Source organism: Melitaea cinxia, chromosome 15 (assembly GCF_905220565.1).
Source record: "Melitaea cinxia chromosome 15, ilMelCinx1.1, whole genome shotgun sequence".
In the NCBI taxonomy this organism is placed as follows: Eukaryota; Metazoa; Arthropoda; class Insecta; order Lepidoptera; family Nymphalidae; genus Melitaea; species Melitaea cinxia.
This window is the reverse complement of record NC_059408.1, coordinates 12,698,127-12,708,547: the sequence shown is the minus strand read 5'-3', so window position 1 is coordinate 12,708,547 and position 10,421 is coordinate 12,698,127. Positions and strand designations below refer to the sequence as shown.

The 10,421-nt window shown below is 32.3% G+C and overlaps 2 protein-coding genes across 3 annotated transcripts; one reads left to right on the top strand and one right to left on the bottom strand.

Annotated features, from left to right (window-relative positions):
* On the top strand, positions 1-5,882 carry LOC123660287 (SET domain-containing protein SmydA-8). Of its 2 annotated transcripts, XM_045595382.1 has the most exons (4): positions 1-1,461; positions 1,634-1,818; positions 2,986-3,154; positions 5,655-5,882. In XM_045595382.1, the coding sequence occupies exons 1-3, from the start codon at positions 147-149 to the stop codon at positions 3,115-3,117; spliced, it is 1,632 nt and encodes a 543-aa protein (XP_045451338.1). In that variant the 5' UTR covers positions 1-146; the 3' UTR covers positions 3,118-3,154; positions 5,655-5,882. The 2 variants fall into 2 exon arrangements, with proteins under 2 accessions (XP_045451338.1, XP_045451337.1); XM_045595381.1 differs by lacking the exon at positions 5,655-5,882 and having other exon boundaries at positions 2,986-3,794.
* Positions 3,558-7,858, bottom strand: LOC123660177 (ultraviolet-sensitive opsin). The gene is made up of 7 exons (XM_045595278.1): positions 7,787-7,858; positions 6,941-7,244; positions 6,019-6,197; positions 5,653-5,775; positions 4,685-4,879; positions 4,026-4,199; positions 3,558-3,767 (listed from the first exon to the last, which is right to left on the bottom strand). Exons 1-7 carry the CDS (start codon positions 7,856-7,858, stop codon positions 3,558-3,560), a joined length of 1,257 nt encoding a protein of 418 aa, XP_045451234.1.
* Between the last annotated feature and the right edge of the window lie 2,563 nt (positions 7,859-10,421).

The window sequence follows — 10,421 nt, the reverse complement described above, 5'->3', positions numbered from 1 at the left end:
TTGTTGGCAGCAACACAAGTCTTTAGTTAGACCAGCAGTGATAATTAAATACACGTATCTATTTTGAACGAGTATTGTGTTAGGAACGAGCCGAGATGCCCGCGCGCTCGCCCTAAAAACTTTCAGTTAAACACAATAAAACAAAAATGGATTATATCAAGCGTGAAATACCAGTCTGCGAAGTTTGCCAAAAGCCAGCCAGTCAAACATGTGGTGGGTGCAAACTTGTGTATTACTGTTCGAGGGCTCACCAAAAATTGGGATGGAAAGAAGGCCACAAATCAAAATGCTGCGGTTACAAAATTCAATATTCCGAAGAATTGGGAAGACACATGGTAGCCACAAGAGATATCCAACAAGGTGAAATAATATTGAGAGAAAAGCCGGCCGCAATTGGTCCAAAGATTTCTTGCAAGCCACATTGCTTGTCATGTGGCCTTAAACTGGAACCGATCCAGAAAGATGACGAATTAGACTTCTACAAATGTTCATCATGCAATTGGCCAATGTGTGGTGTTGATTGTGAAAAAGCTGAAGTACATAGGGAAGAATGTAAGATTATGACTAAAAGAAATTACAAATGTAAAATTAAATACGAAAGTTCAGACAAACAAGAAGCAGCGTACTGCATCATTGCACCAATGAGAGTACTATTAATGAAACAAACTAATCCTCGTCAATTCGAAAGTATAATGAGCTTGGAATCTCATCTAGAGGACAGAATAAACACACCATTATATTTGGTTTTAAAGGCCAATCTTGTCACGTTCATTATTCAAGTACTCGGGCTGTCTTTTGATGAGGAAACTATTTTAAAAGTATCTTCGATATTTGACACTAACTCCTTTGATGTGAGATCTCCGGATGGATCTAAAAGGTTACGAGCTATTTATGTGACAGCGTCGATGATGAACCATAACTGCAGACCTAATACGAGGCATATTTATTTAGGCGATGATAATACTTTAACTCTTATTGCCACTGTGCCTATTTTAAAAGGCGAAATGATAACTGCTACATACACGCAGTCACTGTACGGTACTTTGGATAGACGAAAGCTTTTAAAAACACATAAATGTTTCAATTGCGAATGCGACAGATGTAAAGATCCGACGGAATTTGGTACATATTTAGGAAATATTTACTGCTCCGTCTGTAATAGTGCTAGTTTAGAATCATCTTCGGAAAAACGTGGCATGCTAGTTTCAACAAATCCTTTAGATGAAACAGCGCCTTGGCATTGTGAAAAATGTGGGTACTATATACAAAGCAGGCAAATGTTTTGGGGCAATAATGCGTTAAAACAAGAACTAAATACACTTAATAAATCTGGACCTAGATGTTTCGAAGAATTTATTGATAAGTATAAAGCCACACTACATCCGACGAATCATTTGGCCATTCAAGCCAAATTAGCCTTGGTGCAGATTTATGGAAATTATGAGGGGTATACATTGGCAGGTAATTATTGCTGAATTGAACTAAAAAGATTATAGTTGAAACTACTGCACAAAACGATCCTTAAGTCATTGTCATAATATTTCATCTAAATGTACCATTTTATAAAGTTACATAAATAAATAAAATGATGAATTAAAGACGTAGAACTATAATTTCATATTTTTAATTACAGATCTTCCAGACCATCTTATAAAACGTAAAATAGACCTTTGCCATGATCTGTTAGATGTAGCTGATAAACTTGAGCCAGGTTGGTCAAGGTTCCGTGGCACCATATTGCTGGAACTGCAATCTGCTATGACGATGCAAACCAAGAGGGAATTCGAAGACGATATAATAACCAAATCTGCAGCACAGGTGACTATAGTTTGTTATTTCAGATTATTTCTAATTTATGATATAAACATGACATAGATACTACAAATATGACTGACTTTACTTTCATATTTACGAATATAAATATAAGAAAGGTACTAGCTGTAGCGCGCGTTGCTACGCTTTTTTATTTTATTTTTTGGTCTTACCAAGTCATGGTTGACCGGTTGTTATCATAAATATCTGATAGCGATTGTTACTAATAGTAGGGAACATACCCGCCAACCCGCAGTGGAGCAGCGTGGTGGATTGAGCTCCAATCTTTCTCCTACATGAAGAAAGAAGCCTATGCCCAACAGTGGGATATTACAGACTGAATGCGTCACATTTACAAACACCACTAAATAAATTTATTGTCATTGTATTGTAACAACTTTATGCGAAAACGATAACATTTATTTATTTTTCGATCTGTTAAATGTTTGAAACGACTTCGCATTCATTTAAGAAAAAAAATTGGCAATGTTCCAAAGAAAGTAAGCTGCTCTCGCGTTGATAGGCAAAACTGCGTTCCAGATTTTATTAATAGTCATAACACTGAAACAAACATACTCGTGTTCCGTTTTAGTTTTATCTTTAATACTACTATTAATATTTAATATTAACCAATCAGTTTACCGAGTTGTAAAATATATATCTCAGCTAAATAAAATAGTTACCAATTACAATTTGGTTCTAAATCGAAAGATTTGAAAAAAAAAAACTTTGAACGCCATCTCCCTAACAATATTACTTTTTATTACATGTAGTATTATGTGATTCTAGAATAAACTCATAGTTATACTGACCATCTTTTTACTTATAAAACCACATCATAGTATAAATCTAATAATAATACCTGTAATATTAAAATTGTAAATAAATAAATAATTTTGGCCGCCTGCCCAACGTGGTGACTATGGGCAACACGAGTTCACGCATTTTTGGCGCGAACTTGTGGAGGCCTTTGTCCAGCAGGGGACTGCAATAGGCTGGAATGATGATGATGATGATGAAATATTTTTGGTCAATTGGTCATACAATGCATGTAACATCTTATGGGTGCGGTATGTCATATGGGTTTATATCAGAAACTGCTTACCTGATAGCATTTTTGTGTAATTTATATTAGTAGAACTCAAAATGATGCAATGTATTATTCTTTTACAGGACCAATTAATGGAAAGCATGGTACTCTTGCAAGAAGCTGCGAATATACTGAGAATAGAACCTCATATGAAGACAGTTCTGGAGACAAAAGTTCAAGAATTATCTAACTTACTAGACAACACAAATCTCTAGTATTGGCTAACGCTTTACAGCATTATAGTAGGTTCCGGTTAGTTTAATTGAGACCACGTTATAATTTATAAGGTAGGTACAATTGAAAGTGGTTTTTTTATCATTTACAGAAAATATATAAATAACATTATACAAGTTTATATTTAGCATTTATAACATACATTTATATAGTTTTTATCGTAATTATTCTAAAAATATAAACGCATTTACAAGTTATATTGCAAGCCTTTCTAATTCTTAATATTTTCATTTTCAACCACCACCACATCGTGTATTTGACACTATTTTGCTCCAGTTGCCATTTTTTTTTCTACATGCGTCGAAACTTTTAGCATCTGTAGTATTCTAAAGTTCACTTTATTTCATATTGGTGATAAGGTGAAAAGAGGCTTAACGTCGTTTAATACCTGCTCTTTATTCTAAATATCTTTATTAATTTTTTATATATGTTCTACTTTTAGTGGTGTAACCTTTGTTGGTCTCGTAGTAGCTTCATCGACCTTAGGAACACTAAGTTCCATGGTGTGTTTGTTTATATGTAAAATATTTTTGACAACTCTTGATAATTTTCTATTAGGACGTGGACTGTTATCGATGACGAAAATTTTTTCAATGTTGTTATTTTGGATTGACCGTTTCTTTTTCTTTACCTAGAGAAATAAATAAAATTACATTAATATTAGTTTCTTCATTTAAAATTACTATTTTGGAATATCAGTTCTCTTATTTGTTATATTCATTGATTTTACTAATTTAAACAATTCTGTAACTGAAATTGATGAAACTGATTCAATTCTTGAAATGTATATTCTTAACAAGCTTTGCAGAATTAACAAAAAGAATTAACCTATATAATTATAGTAGATTTTTACATAGAAAGTGTGTTTTCGTAAGACACAAAGTCTTACCATGGTACAAATACAACACCAGCTGCCGAATCTAAAACAAGCGATGCCAGGAGTTCGGTCCATAGCTCTTCTGAATCTGACATTGGTGAAACCGTATATTAGTGGATTGATGGCGCAATTTAAGTACATTAGGTAGCTGGCTATGAACCACATTATTTCATAGGCTCCTTCAACCTACAATCATTCAATAAACATTATTTGAACTAAAAAAACAATATTAAAAAAAATACTTAAGGCCCCTTCTGAGATCTGATACTTAAATAGTTTGTTTATAATTGTGTTTGCTAGCAAATGAAAAAAAACCGACTCCAATTACATCGGCAAGTAGCGTTACAGCGTAAGTAGGCGAAAAAAAAATAACAAACGCACAAGTCGCCACTACGATTTTCGAAAGTTCCCCTCGATTTCTCTAGAATGCTATCATTAGATCTCGGTTTCCTTCATCAAAGGTATCTACTTTCCAACAAAAAAAGAATCATCAAAATCGGTTCATAAACGACGAAGTTATCCACCGGTCGAATTGAGAAAGCTCCTCCTTTTTTGAAGTCGACTAAAAATAAAAAAGTAAGTACTACTACTACAAATAAGAAATGTTATGTAGTCTGTTATATTAGTTATTGTTTCAGTTTTATTAACTCTATAATATCTATACATTATACCGCATTGATCTCCAACGACATGGTACTCCTCCAATACACCAGAATAGTGAATGGAATCCTACAGATAACTGCGGCTACTAATACACAAGCTGTGATCCTCATGGCTTTTCCTCTTGCCCTTGATATTGTTTGACCTCCTCCTCTTGAAGATAGTTCTCGAACGCTCCACTCCAAACGCCACATGATCGTACCATACTATAAAAGAGTTGAGATGACAATTTTAGAAGTTACTATTATTATTATTATTATTATTACTATTATTATTACTTATCCACATTATCAAACTTATTTTTTTACTTATACCTAAGTTAATTATTAGTACCTGGTTGACCGAGCTTAGCTCGGTATTTTTAGTAAATCATGTTTAAATACGAATTACATATTGATAAAAGATAATATTTTTCGATATTACCAACATAAATATAAATATTATAAATAAAAAAATAAAAAATATTAGCTGGTTATCTAAATAAAAAAATCACGAGTGCAAGTAGAAAAAATATGAGAAAAATAATCGATCTGGAGACATGGATTTAAACCGTTGTCTTCTCGGTCAATCCCGACCGAACGATTTTTCAGCTGAGCTATTACAACTTTATTGACAATTGCGAAATAATTTACCTTCTTATTCTAATGATACTAAAACCATTTTCTCATTGCCTAAAAACAGGGATAAAACGACGTTTTCTAAAAATGAATCCTAGCTATATCGATTTATCACACCCAAAATCCCCTGCATACTAAAATTCATGAAAATCGTTGAAGCCGTTTCCGATATTCAAATATATAAGAATTGCTCGTCTGATAGTATTAGGTATCATTTTTATAATATTGAAGCATTTTTCTTCACGTTACTTAAAAAATTAAATTGAGAACAACAGTCTGCCATATAAAAGTGACTATTACTCCTATTTATCTAGTACATTAATCTTTTTTCAAACATACTATAAAAAAAAATATATACGCACAGTCACAATCATCACGCCGAGCGGTATCCAGACCAGCAATATGACGACAAAGTGCCAATATATAGGAAGAAAAACCATATCTTCAACGCATATATTTTCAATATAATCAAGCCAGCGACGCTCCTGTCAAGAAAATTAAGTCTTTTTTTTAAATGTTAATACAATATTTTGAGGAAATGCGAAATCGTAACCAAAATTTTATTTTTGTAAAAATGTCATATTTGTACAAACATATTTTTTTTTTAAATGATTAAGAGTTCTTCAGGATATAAAAGATACAATAGATCTTTGCCTCGCAATGGGACAGTAATGAAAAAAAAAAAAACCCAGAAATTTCAAATACAAAATTGTACTACGAGTATTAACCATATGATATCTCTTTATAATCCAAGGTGAGGACAACGCTATTGAAACGATCCATGATAATATGATGAGTTTCACAGCAGCTGATTTAGTGACACGAGCTTCAGAAGTCAACGCTGCGGCTGCTAGTCTGTCGTAAGATACCAGCATGACAGCTACTACACTGGCTAACAGAAGTGTTGCTGAAATCATTAGAATTCTTAGAGATGCCAATTCATAGAGGTATACAAACAGTGTCTTGTACAACAAATAATTCATTTTGTTTAACTACAAAACTGTATTTCGTACAGCTATTGTTTTAATTCATTTAAGTTTTTTGTTAATCATTAGGTTAATTTTGGAATTCTTTGTTTTCTAATTATTTTAGTTTTAATCGCGAGCTAAATGACGCGTCGGCACAACGGCCACAGCACTGGTTGGTGGCTGTTGCGCTAGCCGTTGTGAGTTCGATCCCCACACATGACAAACATTTGTATGGGCCATACAGATGTTTGCCGTGGTCTGGGTGCTTGTGCAGTCCTTGTGGGTCTACCCACCGTGCCTTGGAGAGCACATTAGCCGTCGGTCCCGATTGTTATCATGTATGTACACCTGATAGTGATCGTTACTCATAGTAGTAAATATATCCGCCAACCCGCATTAGGGTAGCGTGGTGGATTAAGCTCCGATCCTTCTCCAACATGAGGAAAGAGGCCCATGCCCAGCAGTGAAATATTATAGGCTGAAGCGTAATCTGAATCACATAATTTAAACCTCATGTGGAATATGATATTCTATTAATTTTGACTGAAATTTTGGTATAGGTATAAGACATCATAATCTACACAATTTTATTTCATTCTTTTTTTATATTATTCAACATTTGATAATATGGCAATAAATTTCTTGAAGAATCGAACAAAAACAAAGATATATAATATTTTACCTTGCAAGAATCCTTCGAAGCGGCAGCCAAAATTTTTTAAAACGTAGTTTTGAAAGAAATCTCTGACCAACATAAACCACGGGCAAAATATTAAAGTAATAAGGTCCATGAACGCCAGATTCGCTATCAGATAGTTGCTTGGTGTCCAGAGCCACTTATTCCTCAAGAGGATGATGAGAATTACAGAATTTAAGAATATTCCAATGACCCCTATTAAAACCATTGCTGATGATTTGAGTGTTATTTCTTGAAATGACTTTACGTGCCATAGTCTGTTCGGGAACGGATACTGCGATGTGTCTATCTGGTAAATAATGTTATAGCTTATTGTTTATAAATGCCATATGAATATAATATTATGTTTAACTCGAACAGCATATCAATAAAATGGGTACCAACAAAGTAGCTTTGTTTGATTTATTTATTTATTTTATTTATTTATTCTTAAGGTACACCAATATACAGACACATAAAGAAAGTTACAATACAAGATGTACAAAGGCGATCTTATCGCTAAATAGAGATTTATTCCAGATAACCTTTGGGTAGTGGACACGATGCAGTAGCAGCGGTTAGAAGCTGGGTGAAACTGTATTAATAATAAATTTCCTTGGGGTGATACAAAGTGATTAACAAAATAATTCAAATAATTTTAGACAAATGCGATTCACAGCACTTTAGCGATTTTTAAATAAAATATATAAATTTATCTTTATTACTGGTTCATTTTATTTTTTAAGAAACACCGCATATATACGAATTACTAAAATGTATCAAATATGAAGTTAAATTTGTTCTTTTAGTAATCAAAATGGTCAGTTACAGAAAACTGTAAAGAGAACTCACATCGTTCAAATCATCGTTGCTCCAATTGCTCAGGAGCTTGGGAATTTCGTCGAAATCTACGTCTTCAGGCATATTGTAAACATTTATAAAACTGATGTTTGTAGCAAAATATTTTCATATCACAGTGAACAAAAGCTTTGTGGAAAATGAATAATTTTGACCGAAACCTCTCGAGATAACATTTGAGTACGGTAGTCCATTAGTATTAAAAGCATTTTTATCTGAGGCGCGAATGATTGATAATAGTATCAAAAGTGATATGTTCAAAACAACCAAGGTCATGAAATAAAAAAAATTCTACCCTTTGTTAACATCTGTGGGTATTTTTTTACTTATAAAATAACTCAACAAAATTCACGAAAAACTATGACAATAAACATAACGTGCTAGATAACCGAGTTTTACCGGACAATTGCGATAACAGCGTAGTGAAATTTTATCTGAAAATATGTAGCAATATTCTAAATCAAATAAGTCGATATCATTACAACTAGTTACAATAAACAAAGACAGAACCTTTATCGATCGAATTATGTCTGGGATGGTTATGGATTTCATAAAACTTAAAATAATAAGTAGAAATTTCAAGTTATAATTTGGTCGTACTCTATTTTATTACACACTAAAAGAGAAATGTAAGAATATAAAAAAGAGAACAAGGGGTAGGTAATTGACGAAAAAATGTTATCCGCGCACTACGATTCTGCGTCAAAACACAATTCCTCTTTTTCATACTTTTTTAAACTGCTATTTATTTATAATGATTGGACTAGCTTAATAGTTTTATTATATATTATTCTGAGTTCTCAAAACGTCGATGAATTTTTCATTTTAAGGAGAAACAATGATACCAATGAAAAAAAAAATATATTATAGAACTGTAAAAAAATAACAACGTTTAAAAGTAATTTAACGTGTGTTTGGTACGTAAAATGTTTGGAACCCCAGCGTGGGATTTACACATCTTTAGTGGGTGACGTTTGAGTTTAAAAAGTGATTATTGTTATTTAACACATGTAAATGGCACTTTATGTACATAGGCTATGGTATAAAATTCAAAATCTGCCATTAGTAAATTCGTTACAGAGTCAGTGCAGTATTAGAAACTAAAGTATTTAAATGTATTAAATGGATTGCTTTAAGTTTATATAACTATGTAACGACAACCAGCCCGTTCACGTTTTCGTCATGTAACTATAATTTATTATAATTGAAAGTATCGGTAGATTTTTGAACAAAAAAAAAAAAAAAATCAATTTTTACGCACGCTTGACTTGAGGAGTAAGCTGATGAATGCGTGACAAGAGCATTACGAAAAGTGTGATCGGGCGAAGCGAATGGAAGTTGAAAAGGAGATATAAGTTAGTGAAGACAGAGAGAGAGAGTTACGTTTCACAAGTTTAACTTCAGATTTGAGTACTCGTATTTCCTTATTTTGAACATTTTAATAGTCAAAATTAATCACATCGAGTTATTTAATTTACTTGTTTATTGACAAGTAAATCTCGCGACAAGCTTTCTTAACATATAAATTATGTAATTACTTTATGAGTAAATAGTAGAAGTTTTAAAGTAAAAATCTTTTTTCGTTTTAGCGCATTCAAATAAAAGCATATTTTTTGTAAAGGTTTTTTTTTACTTATAATTTATTTTTGACTTTTTAGTTATATCGCTGGAAGAAAGAAAACAAAACGCCATGTTGGATTTAGAATGACGTCACCAAGTTAACATATGCATTGTGCATTGTCACCCAAATTGAACTTATATACAAAACTTCAGCTCAATTGGTTGAAGATATCTGGTTCAAAATTAAGTTGCAAAATTTCACCCGAGCATATATACATATATACATGTATACATGGGAAGTAAAATAAAAGCTTGTAAAAAATGAAAATACATTATATTACGTATTGATACTAAAAGACAGACGTTACGACTTATTTTTTAAAATAATATTTTTACAATGTTTTTAGTATTGTAGCGCCACCTAATGAAATATATCTGAACTACAACAAGAAACTCCTTCGTACACTTTTTTACATGATGTAGTAGTTCTAATTGTAAATCATAGGTGTCACTGTAAACTAATTAATTTAAATAAACAATAATATATAATTACTAGCTGTGCCCGCGACTTCGTTCGCGTGGAATTTAACAAAAAGTTATTTTTCAGTTCGCACACATAAAATAAATAAATTTCTAAAAGTAATATAACCTAATTTACTCCTTATTACATCAGCTATCAGCCAGCGAAAGTCCCGTGAAATTCAGTCTAGTCGTTTCAGAAATTAGCCGGGACAAACAGACAGACCGACGAAAATTCTAAAACACACTCCAATTTTATTTATTTGTATATTATGTAGGCCATATTATTAACATATCCTACATACATTCCATATTCAGTCGTATAAAGATTTAGGTAGCTCCTTAAGCAAATCAGATTGGGATTTACAAAAATAATTATTGTAAAACTTATATCAATTACAAATGCATAGAAAGGATTGTGTTTAAGTAATCTTAATAATCTTATGTCATAAAAAAAGAATAGACGGGAGGTGAATCTGTAGAAAGTTCGAAGCATCGAACCGAGACACTACTTACTGGATAAAATTTAAATTTTAACGTGACAATCAAC